At 37.6% G+C, this 23444-nt stretch overlaps 5 protein-coding genes across 6 annotated transcripts; 1 reads left to right on the top strand and 4 right to left on the bottom strand.

Moving 5' to 3' along the window:
• Nucleotides 1-1865: 1865 nt before the first annotated feature.
• LOC113282908 (39S ribosomal protein L46, mitochondrial-like) lies at nucleotides 1866-5511 on the bottom strand. The gene is made up of 7 exons (XM_026532015.1): nucleotides 5349-5511; nucleotides 3925-4161; nucleotides 3712-3777; nucleotides 3175-3249; nucleotides 2608-2737; nucleotides 2373-2498; nucleotides 1866-2275 (listed from the first exon to the last, which is right to left on the bottom strand). The coding sequence occupies exons 2-7, from the start codon at nucleotides 4077-4079 to the stop codon at nucleotides 2132-2134; spliced, it is 696 nt and encodes a 231-aa protein (XP_026387800.1). The 5' UTR covers nucleotides 4080-4161; nucleotides 5349-5511; the 3' UTR covers nucleotides 1866-2131.
• Nucleotides 5512-5917: 406 nt separating this feature from the next.
• On the bottom strand, nucleotides 5918-10606 carry LOC113282907 (putative disease resistance protein RGA3). 2 transcript variants are annotated; one of them, XM_026532014.1, is made up of 3 exons: nucleotides 10490-10606; nucleotides 6575-10136; nucleotides 5918-6479 (listed from the first exon to the last, which is right to left on the bottom strand). In XM_026532014.1, exons 2-3 carry the CDS (start codon nucleotides 10077-10079, stop codon nucleotides 6430-6432), a joined length of 3555 nt encoding a protein of 1184 aa, XP_026387799.1. In that variant the 5' UTR covers nucleotides 10080-10136; nucleotides 10490-10606; the 3' UTR covers nucleotides 5918-6429. The 2 variants fall into 2 exon arrangements, with proteins under 2 accessions (XP_026387799.1, XP_026387798.1); XM_026532013.1 differs by lacking the exon at nucleotides 10490-10606 and having other exon boundaries at nucleotides 6575-10472.
• Nucleotides 10607-10781: 175 nt separating this feature from the next.
• LOC113282906 (tripartite motif-containing protein 5-like) lies at nucleotides 10782-12445 on the top strand. Its single transcript, XM_026532012.1, has 5 exons — nucleotides 10782-11152; nucleotides 11246-11346; nucleotides 11441-11556; nucleotides 11638-11762; nucleotides 11848-12445. The coding sequence occupies exons 1-5, from the start codon at nucleotides 10953-10955 to the stop codon at nucleotides 12314-12316; spliced, it is 1011 nt and encodes a 336-aa protein (XP_026387797.1). The 5' UTR covers nucleotides 10782-10952; the 3' UTR covers nucleotides 12317-12445.
• A 33-nt stretch (nucleotides 12446-12478) lies between these two features.
• LOC113282905 (uncharacterized acetyltransferase At3g50280-like) lies at nucleotides 12479-14140 on the bottom strand. The gene has a single exon (XM_026532011.1). It carries the CDS (start codon nucleotides 13938-13940, stop codon nucleotides 12513-12515), a length of 1428 nt encoding a protein of 475 aa, XP_026387796.1. The 5' UTR covers nucleotides 13941-14140; the 3' UTR covers nucleotides 12479-12512.
• Nucleotides 14141-15187: 1047 nt separating this feature from the next.
• LOC113279701 (uncharacterized acetyltransferase At3g50280-like) lies at nucleotides 15188-21375 on the bottom strand. The gene is made up of 3 exons (XM_026528371.1): nucleotides 20872-21375; nucleotides 17122-17191; nucleotides 15188-15618 (listed from the first exon to the last, which is right to left on the bottom strand). The coding sequence occupies exons 1-3, from the start codon at nucleotides 21373-21375 to the stop codon at nucleotides 15188-15190; spliced, it is 1005 nt and encodes a 334-aa protein (XP_026384156.1).
• Between the last annotated feature and the right edge of the window lie 2069 nt (nucleotides 21376-23444).

The raw sequence follows: 23444 nt of genomic DNA, 5'->3' as shown, positions 1-23444 counted from the left end.
TCCGCAACAGCAACAAGGCAAAACTTTGGAAAAACAGAATGAGTCACGTGTTCAACACTTGCCCTTAAGACATTAGTGCCCGGCTACACTCAAGAGTGATGCTATAGCCCTCACAGGACGGATATCTCCAGGATAAAATACCCTAATACACCTACTACTAGCATATGTAGTAGATGCTCAACTTGAGATTGGCAACTCCGAAAACCATAAAGGAAAATCTGGAACGCTTGAAAAAACAATATAAAATATTTTTTTCCCTTGGGGGTCCCTCTAAATATAGAGCAACCCCTTTCCTAAAGATTTTACAAAAATAGTGAATTTGTTTATATAATTGACAAATACAACTTAAGAAGAAAAACTCCCCGATGTGGGACTAAAAGGTTTATATAGTTTCTTAAAACTATTAAAAATTGGAAACTCCAAAATGTGGGACTAAAAAGTTTCATTCACAAAATAAAACAATAAATTAGAATTTTTTATTAAAATTTTAAAAAATTATTATTTTTATTAATCGTTTTCGAACAGATTATCGAATGTTGAAAATATACAAATCTAAAGGTGTTGTTTTCTTTGATATTGATAAAAAAGAAGAAAAAGTCGTCCATTTTAGACCGGAAAGTGGTTTATTTGATAAAGAACTGTTCATTATAGGTTCCCTAAATGGTTTACTACTTTTATCTTGCTATACGACATTTCTCAGTTATCATGTTTATAATCCAATTACTGGTATGAACTTCCTGTCTCAAATGAGTTTGTTGGGAAAAGGAATGATCGTTTTTACTTTCATCTAATATTCGACACAGTCAAGAAAAGGTATAAAGTTCTTTGTTTATGTGCGAGATTAGCCTGCACTGGTAATCAATATTTCTTGCATGCAGATTGTCACTCTTGGTACTGAAAATAATTCATGGAGAGATGTGGATTTTCCGAAACTGAATCCTTTTTTGGAAGATGGTTGTGCAGTGTTCGCAAATGAGTCTTTTAATTGGTTAACTCATGAAAGGGAAATACTTAGCATTAATGTTAGTAATGAGATATTTCACAAAAAAAAGTATCCGAAGGGATGTTCGATAAATGGATCCAGGCTACTTGAGATTCAAGGATCACTCTGTTTCCTTGATTACATGGATAATGGGGAACTTTCTCAATATGCTGAAGTCAGAGTTGCATACAAGTGGAAGGTGGAATTATGGATTTTGAAGGAGGATGGCGTAAAAGAAAACAGTGGGTATCAATATGAATGGATAAAGATGCATTATTTTGTTGACATGTTCCATAACACTACTGTGCAAAGAAAATTCAATCGTTCACGTTTTTCTCCGTTATCGTAGCTGTTGTTACACATCCTGCACATAAGATCATATTCGGTAACAATGATGAGTACTACAATGATGAGTACTACTGTTATGATGTTAAGTCGGAAAGGTTGGATCCTATCATCAAGCCGTCTGGTATACATCACAAGTGGTATGTATATGAAGAAAGCATCTCCTGCTTTTAATCAACCTTTGCTGGTATGGAATCTATGGATCAAACTAGAGAATTTTATTGTTATGTTTCCAAACCTTCCGGTGTTATATTATCAAGTTTTTATTAGTTGCTTTGCATAGCATTATTTGTTTTTGTTTTCTTCTCTATCTAACCGACTTTCACTGCTGTCAGAAAGAGTCACAATGATTATGTGTTCAATAATGAAATAAGAGTTTGCTGCCTACACCATACTTTTCAATTTAGCAATGAAATTGTTATAATGAAATAACGAGATCAAAATCATGCAGTAGCCTATCTAGATAAAACAACAGCAGCGCATTTCACATGTTATCAAGAAAAGAAAAGAAAAAGGTTTTAACATGTATTTACAAAAATTCCAAAGAGAACAGACATTTAAATCAGTAGAATAGCAGTTGTTTATTTTTATGTTAAAGGGGAAAACCATACAGGCTATTTGAAACAAGGAGAGAATTGTTGAACAAAATTTTGGATCCACAAAAAGGGAGGCAAAAATATTGACACAGCTTAATTTCAGTACCAAAAACATAAATTAGGCTTTCTGAACCAAAAGGAAAGCAAAATAATGCTGTGTGATACGAAACCTAATTGAGGATTCATCAAAGAATTATTATAACCCAAATCAGCTAATGATCATCTTATTAAGGAAAGCTGCTTGCTCAGGATAATACTCCAGCAACTCGTCCTTGGTCACCCAAACATAGTCCTCACATTTCCCGACGTTAAACTTGTTAGCAGCAATTACTTGAGACTTGAAAAAGAACCTCTGTGATGAAAAACAAAAGACAATTTTTTAAGTGACTTTGTGCTTCAACAGAGGGAGGAAGGGTCGTTAAAAAGGGGTACCATCTGAAAACAAATACCTTGAGTGATGGAACGTCATTTGAATCCTCTTTCGGAGGTATAATCATGTGAGCAAAAGGAGCATTTCCAACAAAGTATGTATGTGAAAGATCCCCAATAACAGATTGTAGTGCCGACTCTGCACACTGCAAAACAGAAGTTCGGAAAATATTAATTACATTTTACATGGGAAACACAATACTCAAACTATAAAACATCTTAACAAAAAATAACAGTTAAAACTGCTATATTTACCTTACGCAATGTCTCTTCCTTCTCATAGACTTTTTCTGGAAAATGCCAGACAGGCTTTCCTGCAGGAGACTCGTAGCTGTTTCCATAGAGAAGAAGATAAAGTCTTCTATCAAGCGCTCTCTGTAGTGACCTTAAAAGATGAAAGGAGACAAACTATTAGGTTAATGCAAGCTTTAACAGACTTTTTAATAATGAATTCCTATTTTCTCTGCGTTTTTTCCTTTTGTAACGACCATTGCCACACTTTGACTCAATGAAATTGTTATCACATCTCATATTCAAAAGGAAGAATGAAATTGCTGGAAAAGTAAGATGAACATGATAGAGTTCCTGTTAAGCATAATCCAGGATTTCAGTGGGGCAAAAGCAATAATCATCAAACCAAGAATCAAGCACCTAGTTATAAAAGCTGGCTGAGGGATTTTGATTTATTCCAATGATCATGACACCAAAACCAATGATCATGGCACTGGTGATAGAAACGCGTTGAAGATTAACCATTTCCCCACCAAGACTGCTAGAATTCCCTCTGTGCATTACAAGATGAACAGCTGAAAAAATACTTACTTTCTGTCATTATTCTTGTCTGCTTCAGTTATCCGTGGAGCTGGTACATATTCAATTTGGATGTCACCTTTCCCCCTGGTTAAAATGAGCCCACGTTAATTCATAAACAAGAAGAGAATAGTCGAAGTTTAGCCCACTTAAGATTTAAAAAACCAGTTAAACATGATTAATTTTTTTTCTACTAAAGAGGGCAGCAATAGAAGATGAATGGGAGAAAGATCTCAAAGCAGAGATCCGTAGTTTAAGTCACACGGATAACTGAAGAAGATGAATGAATACAGTGCTAGCAGAGAAAATGAATAAGTCAATGAAGAAGAGGACCACTTTTACAACTTGAAAGGCCTGCTAAGACGCTAACTTATACAGCTGAACCCACAATATATTACAAAATCGATAGAGCAAACAATCATACATAAAAATATTAATTGACAACATATAAAGCATAGATACGTGTGCTGTGTAAGAAATTTTAGGCATGTAATGAATTAGCAAACAGAAATATTAATCTACCCAAGATTAAAATTAAACTTAATTTACCTGGCATCAGATTTTCCTAAAACATCATCAGGATACTTCCGCCGATATTGCTGTCCCCACCGATACCTAAAGAACAAGGGACAATATCAGCTGCTTAAACATTCATTTTCAACTTGAAAACATCAATCAGATAGTACCATTCTAGTGGATAGCAATATATATGCCTATTTTGTTTTATAGCAACAAATGAAGATAAGAGCATATAAACATTACGAGAATTCTTGAAATGCATAGACCACTGGGTCAATCTTTGGAACAACAACTGGTAATCTCTCAAATAACACAGCAGCAACGATCTTATCAGCATTGGCTGTGCAGAATCCTCTCGTTGATTTTAGTGATCGAGAGAAAGAAGCAAGTCTCTGCATTTCTCTAAGTTAGAGTTTTAGTTGACTTGTAAATACCCTCCTTAAAACCCCTGGAAGTAATTGTTTGGCGAAATCCAGTTTCCTGTATAAGAAAAATAAATGGAGAGATTAACGACCCTACTTATCACAAGCATCATTTTCCTGGAAGACAGCATGCAACTTTAAAGGTCTCTTTACTCCAAACGATCTACACAGTCTCATACCAGTTGCAATACAAGAACAAGGTTTATACTTATTAATCATACTTCAAAGAGTCTGGATATTCACCACTACCACATATTATTAAAAGTTAAGCATGGATTACAAGACGTATGTTCCCTCTAATAAAGAACAGGGGTTGAGTAGTCAAGTGATTCCTAAAGTGCATTACGTGCTAAGCTTAAACGAAGACAAAAATATGGATTTACAACTAAAGCCTTTAACATATATGGTAAGCGACGTCTAGCTAGCAGTAGTGGGGAAAAATTCCTTATCGCACAAATCATCTACTTGATTACTTAAGAATCAGAAGATTGCATTACAGTAACTAGTAACTACATTAGCACCTATACATCTCCACTACTAAACAGTATTTATATGGTTCCTGTACAGGCAGCAGCATATTCATGTTACAAAAACATAAAAGCGAAAATAACAAGACCATTTCTAACTTAAGCATTTTACATATAGAGGTAGGAGCATAACTAGTGGCAGTAGCGGGTAAGGACTTAAATGCATATACATGTGCTGCCTCAGACACCTTAGAAGAGGAAAAAAGAGACACAGAGAGTCACAGGAAATGTTGTTGGGTAGATGTAATACCGCAAGGAAAGGAAACCTTTAGATTTTTTTTTTAGCTGAACTCTCACAAGACAGAGATCCTCCTGCACTTAAGTTCCACACAGTATAAACCCTAACAGATACTCTATTCTCCGTACCAATTTATTTAACTGAACTCTCACAAATCCACTTGTAACCAATCATAACAACGATTTTGATGATCTTCAAAACCACATATAACAAGATTAATCAGAAGATTCTAAGCAAATTAAGCAATTTTTGTAAAGACCCACGACTCTAAAACCCTAACTAAACAAAACCCACTTTTCAAAATCAATTAAAAAACCTAAAACTACAATCAATTTGAATGCACATGACAGTAATTTCTTTTAGGAATTACATCAAACAGTGACTGAGCATTGTACAAAATCGTTCCAAGTGTTTCAAAGAGGAAAAAATACACACTAATGTAATCTCACCAACAAATGAAAATGATAAATTAAAAATTACCTTGAATATCTGAATCGATCATCAATCAAAAACGTCTCCACTAATCTAAAAGATATTCAATCAAACCAAGTTTGACCTAAGGGCTTTGGATTTTTCCAGTTTCACTTAACTGTGAAGAAGAAGAAGAATACTCGAATTTCTCTCGACTGACTGAATGGAGTAGTGGGCTTGGTTAATAAACTCAAAATGGGTAAAAATAAAGGGCAAAATAGGCATACGCAGAACAAATAGGCCAAGTCAAGAGATATGGGTGTTGCGGATCTGTGAAATTGCCAGCAGACAGCTTATGCTGGCAGTTGCAGAGCAGCCGAGCAGCTCTCTATTTTGCTTGTTGATCAATGTACCAGCCAGGAGTCCTTACATAGCTTTACTGCTTATTAGTAGTTAGCCAACCATGTAACGTCGATGGATAATACTATCTCTCTGTTTCAGAAAAATTGATACTTTGGTCTATTTTTTAGGCAAAAAAAGAAAAAAAGAAGTGAACGTATCACTTTTCCTGAAACAAATAGAGTATAAGTCAATTTTTAGAGGCTGTTGTGGACTTCTGGTTTTGTTTCTAGTTTAATCATGTCAATCAATGTGCATTACAACAACAACAAAAAAAGTTAATATTCAGCAGTACAGCAACAGTGGGCACTTATTTTGCTTCATCAATAATAACAACAGTACACAAAAGTCTGCAGAAAGCAAAAGCAATAGCAACTAAAGAAGACACTAGACTTGTGAGCATCATATTCTGACGGAAAGCCAACCACACCACTTATCATTTGCAGAAGAAAACAAACACCAGAAATTTGCAAAAACAAATTCTCAGATTCATCCACAAGAGGGGTACAAAATGCTGCGTAATGCTTTAAGACTTCACAACTTCTTAGCGCTTTTTTCTACTTCATACTGACCAGTTCATATGGAATAAAGCTGCCAAGTTGAGTATGCTGATACAGAGAGAGACTGAAATACCATGGCATGGGAGTTATATCACCTGCAACACTTTACCACCTCCGGAAGATTTACAATAATAAGATTCATGGTATCACCATAAGACCAAATATTACATATTCTGACAGTAGTTACTGATCTATCTCATCCCCGTCATCTCCATTATCATGCGGCTGCGTGATTCGAGTTCTGAAAGTTGGGAGGATTAAATATCGATTAGCTACGACCAAAAAAAATGTACAATTCACATACCATTTTATATAGAGATGAAAGAGAGAACTAACCTTTGCAGCCATCATATTCCTCAACAAAATGAACTTGCAGGTCTTTGACAAAGGTGAGGGAACTGAGGTCATAGGGTATGGCATTCTTCAGTTTGTTGCAACCTTTGATGTATAATTCCCGCAGAGAAGTGCATAGTCGCAAATCAGGTAGATAAGTTAGAACAGAGCAATCTTCTAATTGCAATAAGTGGAGAGAGCTACTGAAGGCGGTGCCATTGACTTCAGGAGACGCGGATAACAATACTACTTCACTGCCATCTTGAGGACGAAATCCTTGGAAATTTATGCAACCATAGATTCTGAGAGAATGAAGATGGGTACTGTTTTGAAGTACCCCAAGTGGGAAACATATAAGCTCCGGAGAAAAATATATATCAATGGATGTGAGTGAGGCCAAGCCGCCTCCTCTGCTGTTTAGAATGGAGCTGAGTATTCTACTGTTGGTACTCTTCAATTCCAATGCTTCAAGAGAAGAAAATGAGCTTGGCGTGGTTCTCAATCTTTCGCAGCCATCGATACACAGCCTCTTAAGGGAGGGGAAGGAAATACAAGTCGGAGGAGAATCAACCCATTCTTCTAAAGCGCACATATTGAGAATTCCAAAGTAAGTCAAGGAAGGGAACAATGTCGTGGCGGTTGTTACAGTAAAATTTTCAGTACTGCTACCACTTTCTTCATCTCTTTGGCTGCTTCCCTGGTAATAGAATTCGTCACCCAAGCTCTTCAACGAATAAAACTGGTACAACTCAAGAACCCTAAGACATGGAAGTAGTCCGAGCGCAGGAAGCCGCTCACAAAAGCAATTCACGATGTACAGTTCCACCAAATGAGGAAGGCAATAAGGCGAACAAATCCACTTTGGAAGCGTTAAACCCCCAAATCCATCTATTCTTAATTCTTTCAAATTAGAGTGAGGTTGCAGTCCCTTCAACACCATTTCATCATTGAGCATGCTTGTACCGTCACCACATGAACTCCAATATAGAAACAAACCCTGAATGTTTTGCTTGTCCTTTAACTTCCCTTTCTGTGCGTCTATTTTTCCTCTGACATTCTCGAGATTTCTTATCTCTAAAACCTTGAGGGAGTTTAGACATACTAAATCTTCAATCCCACTACAAACCTCTTCTTTCCTTACAAAGTAAGACCGTAACTCTTCAAGGCAAGTTAGTCTTTCTATACCTCTAGGCATTATCATTCTATCAGCATCATCACTATACCCAGGGCTGGGTAAAAAGAGTTGTCTCAGTTTCGGCCAATTCTTTATCTCCATTGGAAGCTCACACTCACTTCCTAGCTCTACTATCTCCAAATTGCAGAGACTATTAATGCAAGATTCAGGCAGTACTTTAATACTAGTGCCTCTCACCTTAAGGCACCTTAAACGTGTCAATGCTCCAAAGTCTTGAGGTAATGATTTTAAAGACCAGCAATCCTCAAAATTCAACCACCTTAAATTTTCAATGCAAGTGAGTGAATCAGGTAATGCCGTAATTGATGTGCCTCTAACATCGAGGGACCTTAAATGTTTCAAAGACCCAATATTTAGAGGTAAGGCTTCCAAACTGCAGCAATTACTGAGATCCAACTTCTGTAGGTTTGTGAGCCTTACAATAGAATCAGGAAGTACTTGAGCGTCAGAGAACCATAGACTAAGATGCCTTAAGTTTCTCAAAGATCCGATGTCTTTAAGAATCTTGTGAACGTTTTGGCATCGAGAAAGTACCAGTGTCTGCAAATGGTAAAGTTGATTGCTGGTAACTTCAATCATACAAAATGACAAATTAAGGTACCTCAGATGCTTAAACGTTAATGTCGAAGACATAATACTTGGAGTTTCCTCCGCACCAAGCAAACAAACTACCCGCAGACAACAATTACTACTAAATAAACTTGTAACTCCAGTTCCCGAATTCTCGTTTTCCATGGAAAAGATTGTCTGAAGTTTTCTTGCCTTACTCAAGACTTTGGAAAATATTTTTGATGCTTCTTCGTCTAAAACCAACCGCAAACGACGAATTTCAGAAATATTTTCCAATCTGCTAGCACAGAGAGTAGTAGTTTCGTGAACACCGACAACACTTTGTGCAAGATCATGTACTAAGTCATGCATCTTGCACGTAAGGATGTCGCCTAGTTGATCCCTTACTACATTGTGAAAGAATGAACTTGATAACAAACATTGAAAATAATCGTTTCCAACATCCTCAATGGATCTTCTACTGACTCTAGAAGATGGCTGAAGGAACCCTTCAGCCATCCACAATTGAATCAGAGTTTCTCTATCAATCACCCAATTTTTGGGAAACAAAGCGCAATATGAGAAACACTGTTTCAACTGGGAGGACAAGTTATCATAACTCAATTTCAATACTGACATGATTTTGCTGTGACCTTCTGTTTCATTAAAGACATCATTATCTCGGATACGCAACCAATCCCTCTCGTCTCTGTTTAAGAACATAAGACTACCGAGAAATTTGGCTGCAAGTGGTAACCCGGCACATTTTCTTGATATCTGTTGTCCTATAGATGTCATGCTTGCAGTCTCAAATGCTCCACCAGGAGAAAAGGTTCTGTTCTTGATGATAGACCAACATTCTTCTTCATGTAAGGTTTTTAAGTCGTATGGTGGAACTATACCCCTAACTATAGAAGCAACTTTGTCACTACGTGTAGTAACCAAGATTTTGCTTCCATAAGCACCAACATGGAGCATACCCCTAAGTTTCTCCCAGTCCTCCGCATTCTCATTCCACAAATCATCGAGTACTAGTAAATATTTTTTGCTTCTCAGCATTTCCTGAACTTTACTAACCAAGACCACAACATTTGACACATCCTCGCACTTTCTTTCAGTAATGGACTCGATTATATTCATTAAGATCTTTTTTATATCAAAGACATCAGCTACACAAACCCACATTCTTGGTTCAAAATTTCTCACTATTGAGACATCCTGGTAGACCAGCTGAGCTAGTGTGGTCTTCCCTAGTCCCCCCATACCCACTATGGATACGACGGAAACCTTTTCATGTTGGCTAGAGTATACAGATGAAGACAATGATGTGTGGACTGTCATTAACATCTTAACAATCTCTAATTTATCATTCTCTCTTCCAAATATTCTAAGTTCATCTACATGGGATGCAGTTAACCGGTTTTGTTGCTCAATATACTGATCATGCTCATCATCACTAGTGCTACTAATCCCTTCCAAGTGAAACTTAGCCATGTGACTAGAAATTCCATCCAAGTTTTTGTTGATATCTTTAATTTTATTAGACATCTTGACACGAAATGCAAGTGGGTTAGAGGATGAAAGAAATTTCCGTACCTTATCTTTCTTACAGTTCTTTTCATACCGACGGATGGCTTCATAGGATAACTCATCTAAAATGTTATTAGCATCATAAACAACATCCTTGAGCCTTCTTAACCAAAGTCTCACAGCAGCATCCTTTACTTGTTTTGTCTCAGCATCACTTGTAACAGCCTCAATCATCTCTAGAGTGCTTTTAAGCTTCTTGAGATCGTCAGCAACTCCCCAAGCTACACCAACCTGTTCAGTGACAAGAGAACCCAAGTGTTTCAATATGCTTGTTGCACCACTGACAAACATTTCTTCGACTGCCATATTGATAATCAAGATTGCCTAAGCGTTTGAGTTGACTTAAGATATTGCAGAATTGTGAAGATTTCTGTGCAATAATGCAATTCCTAATTCGCAATGGATCTTGTCGTTTCCAAACACAAACTGGGTGAAGGGCTGACATTTTCTTGAATGATTGAGCTGATGACGATGATTTTGAAGTATTCTATTCCAATTTGATCAAATTTAATTGAATGACAGCAACTTCATATTAAAACATAAATAATTCATTCGTATAAAAATGAGATAATGTATTTACTTACTTCTACTTCGCCATGTAATTCTCCATGGATGACAATGTGGAACCCTTTATGGCGCAGTGAACATGATGGCAAATGTTAACCTAGGGGAATCTAGAAGGAGAATGCACTGTACTTGGTGGTTCGAGGAGAATAATTCTGAAAGTGTAAACAAACAAGGGAGCCACCAAAAAGAATTGGCTTTAGGCCTCCAGAAACACAGAACCGGGCCTGATGCATGGGCCTGACTTTCACCCATTGATGATTATAATCAAACAAAACCTAGTCATCAAATCAATAGATTTCCTCGTACACTTCCTAGTATCCCGTAATAGAGCCGTTAACAAAAGATTCCAATCTTAAATACAAAATACAAAATTCAAAATTTCCGACCGTTGCGCCATATTCATAACCTTTTCTTCTTCGCCTCTTTTCTATATCGAGGTTTTCTTTATTCTTTCTCCAAACACAAAGAAACTAAACAAAAATGGCGACGGAGGAATTCCAAAGCCCTCAAAACCATAAAAATGTTGTTCACAGAGACATCATCATCAGTCCTGGGTTCAGATCTGTTGCTGCGATGGCTGGTTGGGATGAAGAAGCCTTATTAGCAGCAGCATCAGAAGAAGTAGTTGAAGATACACCACAAAAAGAATCACCAAAGTCCCCGCAAACTTATTCAATAAGGTAACGATTTCCCATATTTGCACAACTGTTTTTGGGGTTGTCATCGTTTTTCTTTTCTGGGTTCACAAAGTTTTCAATTGATTATTATTACAGGAAACGTAGGAGATATAGTCCTGTTACAAACCCTGTATTAGTTCTTAACCTTCATGATGAAGCAAGAGTTACACACCATGACGGGCCTGTTGCTGGCAAAGGTATTGATTTGTTTAAAATTGAGTGGAGATTTGTTTAATTGAATCAGTTTTAGAAATTGGGTTTTTGTTGAAATTCGATTTGTGTTGTACATAGAACCACAAATTGAATCTCTGAAAGAAGAGACGAAACAAGCGGAGCCCAAATCTGACGAAAAGCTGCCTGCTAATCTTCCTTGTATGGATAAATTGAGGGAAGAATTATCTTGTGCTGTAAGTGGAAATTTCTTGATTCTGAATGCTAAATTGATGAAATCAAATGTGGATTTTTCTTAATTCATTTAATATTTACAGATTTGCTTGGAGATTTGCTTTGAACCAAGTACTACTCCTTGTGGTCACAGTTTTTGCAAGAAATGTTTGAAATCTGCAGCGGATAAATGCGGTAAAAAGTGCCCGAAATGCAGACAACTGACTGGGTATGTCTTTAATTTTAGTGGGTTTACTAAACTTTGTAGCTTTTTAGTGTATTAAAGTTTTTAGGTATGTGCTGCTGATTTGCAGAAACGGAAGATCTTGTATTGTGAATACAAGTCTTTGGAACACAATACAGCTTTTGTTTCCACAAGAAGTAGAAGCAAGGAAAGCTGTTGCGGCCAAAAACAGTCGAGAACAAGTCAAGGATAGGAGTAGTGTAGGAGAGTATTCTATTTCAAGAAGTCGAAGTGGTAGGACTACAAATCCAAGTAACATTAGAGTGAGTTCTAGTTCAAGAAATCAAAGTGGTAGATCTCATTTTACGGGGAATTTGAGCAGCTCATCGAGGACTAGAAGAGCTAGGCCTACGCCTAGTCAAGCCGCGGATGCTGCATTAGCTTTGAGGTTACAAAGAGAAGAGTTCATGGAGGCTTTTAGGGCCGCAGCAGATGAACCTCAGCCTCAGGTACCAGCAGAAGCCTCAACTGCCACAGCAAACCTTAGAGCAATGGCTTCACGAGCTGTTGACATCCGTCTTAGAAGAAGACTGACATAGTTGTTTTGACTTTTAGCTTCTGACAGATTCTAGTATTTTCATGCTGAAAAAACTTGGTACGGGTTTTTTAAATAGAAGACCCTTCTGAATGTAATGTGCATTGAGTATAGTTAAATCCCATGTAGTTAAGTAATGTGGCTGTTTAAATTCCTCTAAAACTTTGTGCGGTCTGATGATTCAAATATATGCAAGCTAATCATACATTGGCAAGGTGCACGGAATGAATTTCATGAGGAGATGCAGCATCCATAAACTCCTCATCTGATTCAAGTGCACTCATTGATTCAGGTGGAAGACAAACCTCAAGCATCACGCTTCCTGTCCCTGTTAGACCAGGGTACGATGACACCTTCCCGTCAAACTTATTAGCATATCCACTACGTGCAGCCACGGCCTTTCCCAACCCGAAATCACAACCGTACACGTCAAACCTTGGCGAACTTCCCATGACCACGCTAGAGGCATCAATAAATTCTGCCACCTTAAATATTAGTGGATTCTTCATCCATTCATCTACAGATATTCGAATCTTCTCATCTGTGTGTTCTTCTATAGCCTTGTGTATAAGTAAGGCTGCCCATCCGATACTGTTGTTTATAATCTCCCCTGAAGTTGCTGTCCCGAACACTATGCTAACGCTGTTGCCAAAGTAGTTGTCAGACAAAGGTGATTTCAATCTCGGCCTATTGTTGATTGCTAACTTACAACTTGTTATCCTATCGGAAGGAAAATTACGTGCTCGTGTTATTGACTTCCATACAAGAGCACTTAAAGCTTGAAAAGAGGATATCTGAATATGTTTTGCATTACATTCTTCATTGGCTTTAGCTTTAAGTTTAGCTATTGATTCTGCTGTGAAATGGAACATTCTTTCCCTGAGCGGTGGTTGTATATATCTGGCGACAAATTCTTTGTGGTGGGAAAATGGCAGGTTGATGAGGGGTGTATCTCCGTGACCCGCCAAAAAAAAGCGTTTGGTTATAGGTGGATGAGATATACTGCAATCAAAATGATGATAATCCTCTGCGTCTTTTCTAGTTCTTCTTAGCTTCCTACTTACTTCTGCAAACGAGTTAAAGAACTTCCAGTAAGAAGTTCCATCACCTACAACATGGTTAAAACTACAACCCACAAAAATTCCATCCAATAACTCGGTCACCTGCACTGCTAACAAAGGTTCGGTGTGCCCGTCATGGTTAATGGCTCCCTCAAGAGGGAAAAATGATTGGACAATTCGCGGTACATCAATCGGAGTAAGAATGTTCACCATACTCAAGTCTACGGCAGCATGAATGAACTCAGCTCCAACAGAATCATGGCTGCAATCCAAATAAATAGCATAAAATGGTGGATTGTGTTGTTGTTTAGTCACTAAACGGCCTGAAAGAGGGTAGAAATGGGTCAATGTTATGGATAAAGAGTGTTTAAGCTGATCGATGAATGTGTCGGTAGGGTTCGGTAATGGTTTTTTGAAGAGAAGACCCTTTTGAATGTAATGTGCATTGAGTATGGTTAAATCCCATGTAGATAAGTAGTGTGGCTGTTTTGATTCTTCTAAAATTTTGTGTGGTTTGATGGTGCATTTTGAGATTTGCCGAACAACCATGGCAGTTTCTTGATTCATTTGGTGAATAACAGCAATTAAAGGTATTAGAGATGCAGAAGGGTGGTTGTTATTGAAGGATTCTAGGCTTATGCTTGTAACTTATATGGATATAGAAATTGCAAGAAGTGAGCTAATTTTCTACTATGTGATGATTATTATAATTATTTCCTTTTGATATTCGGTAATGGATTGACTAATTTAATGATGTAGCAGTGCACTCAAACAAAATGTGTGGTTACGGCACAAGCCGCACAACTAACAATGCCTCATCCTCTTTAATACCCCAAGTTGTTTTGGACAGATTACTAGTGGCCTACATTGGATACCAGAAACTCAGCTGGGGCCAAGAAAATAAAGATATGATTCTAGAGACTCGATGGACTTTAGAAGATATACAAAACAGTAACATTTGATGCAATAATTCTAGATTGATTGTGAAAAGAAAGGCCACGCAGGAAATCTGTTGGCCAGGTCGAAATGTTGAAGAGCGACATATCACTGTAATACAGTGGCAAAATCATTGATTATACCAATGATCAGAGTTCGAAACGTGTCAGCGTCAATCAAAAATTTGCATCAATTTTTTTACGGATAAGAAAATAATAATAATTAAGAAATACTCCTGTTACACGGGTTTTCGTGGTTTTCCCGGGTTGGTATAGCAGCACTCACCTATTCAAAAAAAAAAAAAAAAAACCAAAAAATGAAAGTAGTTACTGCGGGTAGGACTTCCTCTGGAAGTAGCATCTCATTAATTTGTATGATCAGTTTTACTTTATCTTTACCGAAGATTTGATGAGGTTTTTACTTTTTAGAGGAGCATATATATCACCAAAAAGATTTAGAGCTGTATACTTGGAATGTACTTATTTTTCGTATGAATATAGAACATTGTTGTTAGGGTTTTATAAGAAGTTGCTGCAAAAATTCAGAGATAAAGCTAGAAAGACCATGTGATCAAATTATCCTCCCCAAATATAAATCCCTAACAATTTAGTTTCTTTAAAAAGTCCTTACGTATAGAAAACAATGCATAATCAAGGAGATTTGGGTCCTCTAGTAGAAAAAACCTATCATATATACTGCTCCTGTTATTTGCAGCATGTTGAGGACTTTTCAAGTAGATAAAGAAGAATAATCTACTGTATAATTTAGGGAATAATGTAGAGGTAAATTAATTAAAGACCTGGGAAACGTAAATGTTGACATATACTTTAGATAAAGAACATTCTTTCCTTATTTCAATTTTGTAAAAAGCAAGCTAATCAAACACAAGCAAGGTGGAAGGAATGAATATCATGCGGAGATGCAACATCCATAAACTCCTTATCAGATTCAAGTATTGTCATTGATTCAGGTGGAAGACAAACCTCAAGCATCACGCTCCCTGTCCCTGTTAGACCTATATATGATGACACCATCCCTTCCAACTTATTAGCATATCCACTGCGTGCAGCCAGAGCCTTACCCAACCCAAAATCACAACCATACACATCAAACCTAAGCGAACTTCCCATCAGCATACTAGAGTCATCCATAACCCGTGCCAACTGAAATATATGTGGTGTCTTCATCCATTCCTCTATCGATCCTCGAATCTTCTCATCAGTGTGCTCTTTTATGGCCTCTGGCAAAAGCAAGGTTGCCCATCCAATACCGTTATTTATTAGCTCCCCTGAAGTAGTAGTTCCAAACACTATGCCAACACAGTTGCCAAAATAGTTCTCAGGCAAACGTGGGTTTAATCTCGACCTACTGTTGATTGATAACATGCAACTTGTTTTTCTATCAGAATGAAAATTACCTGCTCGTTGTAAACACCCTTAAATTGTCATAGGATTGTGTGGAAACTAATCCCAATACACAATACAATACTCTGGAAAAGGTCTTTCTCTCTTTCTTAAGATATTCTATTAGCTCTCCCTTCTCTCATCTTGGGCAACCTCCTTTTACAGGAGAAGTTGGCTTAATGTGGACCTCAAGTGGACAACCTTCTTACAATATGAGCTTTACCATATAACAACAACCATTTACTAAGGGTGCATCACCTTTTTAACCACGTCGTAGTCAATGGTGGCTTCGGTTGGTCATTACATGAAACCCCCATTCTCATGTCTTCGGCTCTGGCCAAATCCATGTGCTTACATTATCCCCCTGACTGTTTTGTCAAGACTTGTAGGCTTGGCAATCAGTCACAGTTTGTGAAATAGCGTATCCTCAGAATTATCAATCCAATGTGTCTTGTTGCTTTCGTCTTTTCGTCTTTTTGAAGCCCCTTCTTGGTCATAACTTCGGGTTTGGATGTATATCGGTCGGAGCCAAGCCTTTGAGAAGATTTGGGGCATAATTGAACTCGCATATGTTACCTCATTAAAACCTTGACAAGGAAAACCTAGTGGGACAAAACCTTGACGAAGGGAAAAGAGTACAACGCGATAAGTCCATGTAAAGTTACTTCGTTGAAGTTCATTTCTCTTTGAGCCTTTGATTTTCTTGATTTTCTCGGAGCCCCTTTGATTATGACTTCGGATCTTCTTTTCTCGGAACATATACATCAGCCGAAGCCCCCATTCTTACTTCTTCTTCGTGGTCACTTTTGGGGTAGTTATATTATCAGCCCCTTGGCTGTTTGTCGAAGTCTTGACACTCTTAGTAAACAGTCATATTTTTGTATCATCATCTTATCGAAGCTCCCTATATGAACTCTTGGCCTGGTCGCTTGGTTTGAAGTTCCTTCGGATTTTCAGTTTGTGATGCATTCGCTACAAAGATAAGTGTATAATAAATTAACTCTCTAGTTTTCCAGATCAGGTATGTTTCATGTATGGGTATGTCTAATCATATTTTGTTTGCTCAATTTTAATATTCCATCGTATGACTTGTTTCGTCCATTTATTGGTACCCGACAGTGGAAAGTATTCTTAAGTGTTCTCTCTTGAACTGAGGACTTTCATTTGTTTCGCCTCTTACTACTTTCCATGTGAAGTACCTTCTCGTTTGAAGTAAAGCAACCACATTGGGAAGATTCAATCATTGTATTCACAGTTGGTTTTGGATGATTTACGAAAATTCAGAGACTATTCATGTTGTAACGAACGAAAAGAGCATTTAAGATAGGCGGTACTTATCTTGCATTTCCAGTGATCCATGGGGAGTTTAGTGATTGAACATTTCTTCTTTGTGGGATTCTTGCAAATACTTATTGTGCAAGCACTATCGGTTCCTTCAGTACTCCGGCTATTCACCACTGGATCATGACCAGATGCTAACTATCCGAAAACGAAAGACATTAAAATTAGTCAGGTGACATCGAAGTTACGTAAGTATCAATATTGCACATAATGATCCCCCTTTGAAAACAAAAACATTTTTTTCTCAATATTCGTTTGTTAAAGTCGGTCGATTAGCACAGCAAAATTATCTGATTTTATGATGCATCTTCGGTTTTAGTATTGATGACTTCGGCTGTGTTGATGGTCGAAGTGCTAGTGTCTTCGGAATACGGTAGGGTGATGATCCGATGGTGCTTTCGGACTGCCGATGACAGTATCAATTCCATACTGTCTGTTTTGATGGTAGGCGTTAGTGGAGTCTGGCTTGTGACGATGGTTGGAGTTGTCGAGTTCTCTTCGAGATGTCACCACTAGTGCTTTGAAGTTGCGGGTGTTGAGCATGAAGAGGTTTTGGATACTGAAAACTACAGTGAGACTCATTCTCCCACATTTTTCCACTGAGAAATCCACGGACAGAAAACTTCAGGCGCGCACCCATTATTTGAGGAAAAATTTCCCACAAACCCATATTTATTAAAATTAGTGTTTCACTTCTTCTTTCTTCGCTTTTTTTTTGTGATTTCCTTCGGTTCTTTTAAAATCTTCCTTTTGTGATTTTCTTCTTTTTGCCGAGAGAACAAAGAGAAATACAAACTTTGATTTGTTTTACTGTTGGAAATAGTTGATTCACATGTTTGTGGAATCAAGAGGTCGTCTTTGAAGAAACAAGGTGCGGAGTCAATTATTGAACAGTTAAAAGTTAACACCAGTTTAACTCCAGAATTTCGATTTCAGTGTAGGTTCACAGTTCCAAACCGGAGCGATTACTTTTTTTTTTGTTCCAAACTTCATTATTTTGCCAATGAAAGCCAAAATATAATTTGTGCAACTGTTTATGCTCTAGAGGAGGTTAAAAGATCTCCATGGACATACATACGGGATCTAGAGATTAACTGGCTGATTTTTATGGAATTCGGAGCTGCTGTTGGTGGTGTTTTATTATTGTCCGGTTCTTATCACAATATTAATCCGATAACGTTACTTTTCTGTAGTGATGTGCTATTCCTATTCGTCCTTCCGTTTTTGGGGGTTTGCCTGGCAATGCATTCTCCTGATGTTTTTGGAAATGTATTCAACTGTAGCTCAGTAGATATACGTGCATCCTCTTCTCATCGTAAAAGCAGTAGAGAACTAGGCAGTCCGCCAAGGCCATTTATTTCGAGCAATTTGATTTTGCAGCACGATTTGATTTGGAACTCAGGTATATTTAACAGTGATTGAGGGAGTTTAGAGGCTGAAATTTAAAATTTATCCTTGTATATATCACAAGAGTATACAGCTCACTGATACATACGGGGCAATGAAGTACTACCCCCATTCATGTGAATTTGAAGAATATTCAGAAAGCTTAAGAAATAAAAGTGCTCAGAGAGCTTACAAATTGTAAATATTTAATTGTCATGCATTATGCAGTCCAGAGAATGGTTTCATAACACGTTATGCAGCTACTTTTTTGTTAGTATTAAAACAAAAACAAAAAAAATGGCTGCATAATTTTTCATGCACCTACACTAATATATGCATAACATGTTATGCAGTCTAGAAAAGGGATGCATAACCTGTTATGCATCCGAAAAATACGACTGCATAATACATTATGCATCGAGAAAATTGTTGCACAATATTTTATGCATCGAGAAAATAGATGCATAACCTGATATGCATCCGTAAATAGGATGCATAGTGCATTATACATTAATTTTTTTATGTACCCACTAAAATCAACCACAATAATGGTTACATAACTTGTTATAGATGCATAACTTTGTTATCCAAATGCATAATTTGTTATGCAGTGGGGAAAATGGTTGCATAATTCGTTATGCGTCTGCAGAATGTGTTATGCATCTTTTTTGGTGGCTGCATAATAGTTGTGTATCAAGTTTTCGAAAATTTTGCCTAAAATGATGATCACCACCGATTTTTTCGTGAAAAACAAAAATTTGATATTCTTGTTTGTACTCGTTGCGTAGCTCTCTTAAAAATATTTCCAACGATATAAAATTTGTAAAATTCCAAGGCGCGCATTTTTAGATATGTTATATCCAAGTTGTGTTGCCAATTATATCCCTGATGCATAACCCGTCATGCGGATGCATAATCCGTCATGCAGACATTTTTAATAATTTCATATAATTATGGGTGTCACGGAAATAATTATGAGTGTCACGGTATCTAAAATTAATTGTGGGCTTGACAATGAGAATATTTTTTTTTGGGGTCTCCCCCTAATTCTCCCTTTCGGATAATGACCAGCAAAAGGGAAAGGTGTAGATCCAGATAAGAAGTAGAGGGGTCAGATGGTTTTTCTATGGGGGGTACTAATTAGTTCAAGACTTCGGATGTGAGCAGTGGGAAGCCAATAAGAATATTTCGATATTTTTGGTGTCTCGTTATCCGAGGATTCTGTTAGGTTGAAGATGTCGGCTGGCTGAAAGCCAAGTTTACTATTTGAGGCAGTTTCGCAACGTTTTTCGATATTTTGTTACCCGAGGTTGCTATCAACCGAGGTTACTATCACCTGAACCCATGATGATGATTTTGTAGTGGTATTAAGGATTAGTCCCCAGTGAGGTCGCCAAATATAAACACCCTTAAATTGTCATAGGGTTGTGTGGAAACTAATCCCAATACACAGTACAATATTCTGAAAAAGGTCTTTCTCTCTCTTATAAGATTTTTTATTAGCTCTACCTTCTCTCCTCTCTCTCATTCCTTCTTCTTCTCCAACAAAACCATCAAAAACAACCCTTGTCTGTTCAAATTTCTTCATTATTCCTTGCTTTCTAGGTTAATTAGTAGATTAGGTTAGTTTTTATTATGCTTTCTAGTTATCTTCACCGTTTTGGTGGTTTTATCCAACTTTTTGAGGTTTATCTTCGCTTTAATGACAATTTTGGGCTATTGGGTTGGGTTCTAAAATCAATAGTGATGCTCTCCAACGATGAAATCTTCATCTTTGTTGTCTCCGGAGACGAACTCTTCATCGAAATCTTCATCATCAACTTATGTGGCGACGGAATATTCATCGGTGGTCTTTTTGACGACGGAAGCTTCATCACTATTTACAAGAGATTTGATCAAATCACTCCTACTTTGGGAGCATTTCTTTCTAAAGAAGAAAAACAAACTAAATGGTTGGAATTTAATTTCGTGAAAAACCATCATTCTTCCGATTTAATCGGATCTTATTCATACTTGTATTTGTCTTACTCCGGTAATCCTTCTCTTTCTCTTGTCGGATTTCTCGGTATTGTACTCTTACGATATGTTCTTGTTACTTTGTATTCTCTTATTTTCAATCTTAAACTCATTGTAACCTTAAAATCCCATTAATGAAAAGGTTCCTTGTTTATAAAAAAAAAACTCTACCTTCTCTCATCTTGGGCAACCTCCTTTTATAGGAGAAGATGGCTTAATGTGGACCCCAAGTGGACAACCTCCTTACGATATGAGCTTTACTATACAACAACAACCATTTACTAAGGGCGCATCACCGTTGTGACCACATCATAGTCAATTGTGACTTCAGTTGGTCATTACCCGAAGCCCCCATTCTCATGTCTTCGGCTCTGGCCAAATCCATGTGCTTACAGTCGTGTTATTGACTTCCATACATGAGCACTTAAAGCTTTAAAGGAAGATATTTGAATACGTTTCGCGTTACATTCTTCATTGGCTTTAGATTTGATCTTTGCTATTGATTCTGCTGTGAAATAGAACATTCTTTCCCTGAGAGGTGGTTGTGTACACCGGGAAAAGAATTCTCCGTGGTGGGAAAATGGAAGGTTGATAAGGGGAATATCTCCATGACCCGCCAAATACAAGAGTTTGGTTATAGGTGGATGAGAGATACTGCAATCGAAATGATGATAATCCCTTGCTGCTTTGCTAGTTTTTCTTAGTTTCCGACTGACTTCCGCAAATGAGTTGAAGAATTTCCAATAAGTTCCATCACCTACAACATGGTTAGAACTACACCCCACGAAAATCCCGTCCAATAACTCGGCCACCTGTACTGCTAACAAAGGCTCAGCGTGTCCATCATGGTTAATGGCTCCCTCAAGAGCGAAAAAGGATTGCACAATTCGCGGTACATCGATTGGAGTAAGAATATCCATCGAACTTACATCTACAGTAGCATGAATGAACTCAGGTCCAACAGAATCATTGCTGCAATCCAAGTAAATAGCATAAAATGGTGGATTGTGTTGTTGTTTAGCCACTAAACGACGGGTAGAAATGGGTTAATGTTATAGATAGTGAGTGTTTAAGTTGGTCAATGAATCCGCCGGTAGGATTTGGATCTTCTAAGTGTAAGCATATTGATTTGACCAGAACCGAAGGCACCAGAATGGGGGCTTCGGATGATGACAAGCCGAAGCCACCACCGACAATGACGTGACAAGCCGAGACTTTCAGTGACGATGACGTGGCACAAGTAGGATGCCCTCAGAAAGTGATTAGTGATTGCCTAAATAACCCCTATTGTAATAGTACACGTGTACGTCTAACCACAAAAGAATTACTAGAAAAGGTATTAGGGTACACGTGTACGATACTTCCATGACAGGCTTTGTCTATAAAAGCAGAGCATTCCTCCAAAGAAAAACAGACCTTTTCTAGAGTATTGTACTGTGTATTGGGATTAGTTTCCACACATCCCTATGACAATTAAGGGTGTTTACATTTGGCGACTTCACTGGGACTAATCCTCAGCACCACTATAATACTCATGGAGTCATCAGTTACTGAAAGTCTCAACACCACAAGATCGAACTTTCCCGCTAAGAACTTGGAAGGAATAATGTCAGCCTCGGGACCTAATGAAGTACAGAATCAACAAGCAAACCCTGAGTTCGGAATGCCACTGATAGAAGACTCAGGGGGACAACACCAAAGCCTGCAAATAAGAGCAAACCAATCAAACGTACCCGGAGCCGCACCTAGACATGTTGAAGAAGTTCCAAAAGTACAAGCTGGGATGAATAGAGTGAACGTACCAATACATGAACAACCTTCACTTGATTCGCAGCAACTCGAGATACAACAGATGCGCTAGGAATTGACTAATTCGGATAAAAGAAGATTAGTTTTGATGAATATTCTAGCTGAACTCCAACCCGAGGGAGGTGATGAAGACCCTGGCCCTTTCGGGGTGCCACGGCATCCCTTCCTATTACAAAGTATAACTCAACGAAACTCTTTCGGGAGACGACTCTCATCTTCCAGACAAAACCCCTAACGTAGCGAGACACTATGCATTGTTAAAGCACCAAAAGAAAGTTCCCGGAATTCATAGGGGAAACCCAACAAGGGACAAGACCATGTCACAATGGAGGAAGAACACATTGCCAAATATCTCGAGGAACACTGTGGGTTAACCGCACCTGCAACAAACTATGCCATGCAGTCTCCTTTTGCTCAAGGATCACTAGACAAATTCGTGCCAGTAACGTACAAACAACCCAAGTTTCAACTATTCGATGGTTCCAGGAAAGCAACGGAACATGTTTTTCGTTTTCTCATGAGCCTGAACGAGTGTAGATACCAAAAACCTACCGTGCCACGTGGCACAATATTAAAGGCGGAGCAACTTATTATGTTAAAACAACGCATACTACATCTCTCCTTAGGATGTTAAGTTATGAAGTTATCTTTATCAACGTGTGGCGCAATGTTAAAGGTTAGAGTATCAAAGTACGTTACAACAGAGTACACCAAATCACTACCAAGATTGCTTAATTATTAAGCAATATGTTGTAGTATAGGCACATGGGTGTGTCTGTCTATCATAGGTAGTTGAGCAGTGATGTGATTTCAAATTGAGTTGTAGTAAAAAGTTGGTTGAGACTTGTGAAAGCAAAGATTTTAGATTTAATGAAATTTAAAAACAAACAAAACTTAATTCAAGATTATTAGGAATAACCAAGACATTGATTCCACTATCACACATGAATAAATTATGGAAAATAATCCAAAACTCTAATTATCTTTTAAGTCCCTTATTTCTTAATTCACAATTAATCAAACATATTCTCAAATATTAATTGTATTCCTCAAGCATAGAATATCAATTGATTAAACAAAGTATAATCTATCAAATTGAATCACAAATAATTAAGAAAATTATGTAAACATTTAAAAACTCTGCAAGAGCAGTGATTGAGTGAATTATAATTAAAAATTA

The sequence above is a fragment of the Papaver somniferum genome, chromosome 5 (assembly GCF_003573695.1).
Source record: "Papaver somniferum cultivar HN1 chromosome 5, ASM357369v1, whole genome shotgun sequence".
In the NCBI taxonomy this organism is placed as follows: domain Eukaryota; kingdom Viridiplantae; phylum Streptophyta; class Magnoliopsida; order Ranunculales; family Papaveraceae; genus Papaver; species Papaver somniferum.
Note: the sequence above shows the minus strand (reverse complement) of the source record. Positions and strands in the feature narration are given on the sequence as shown.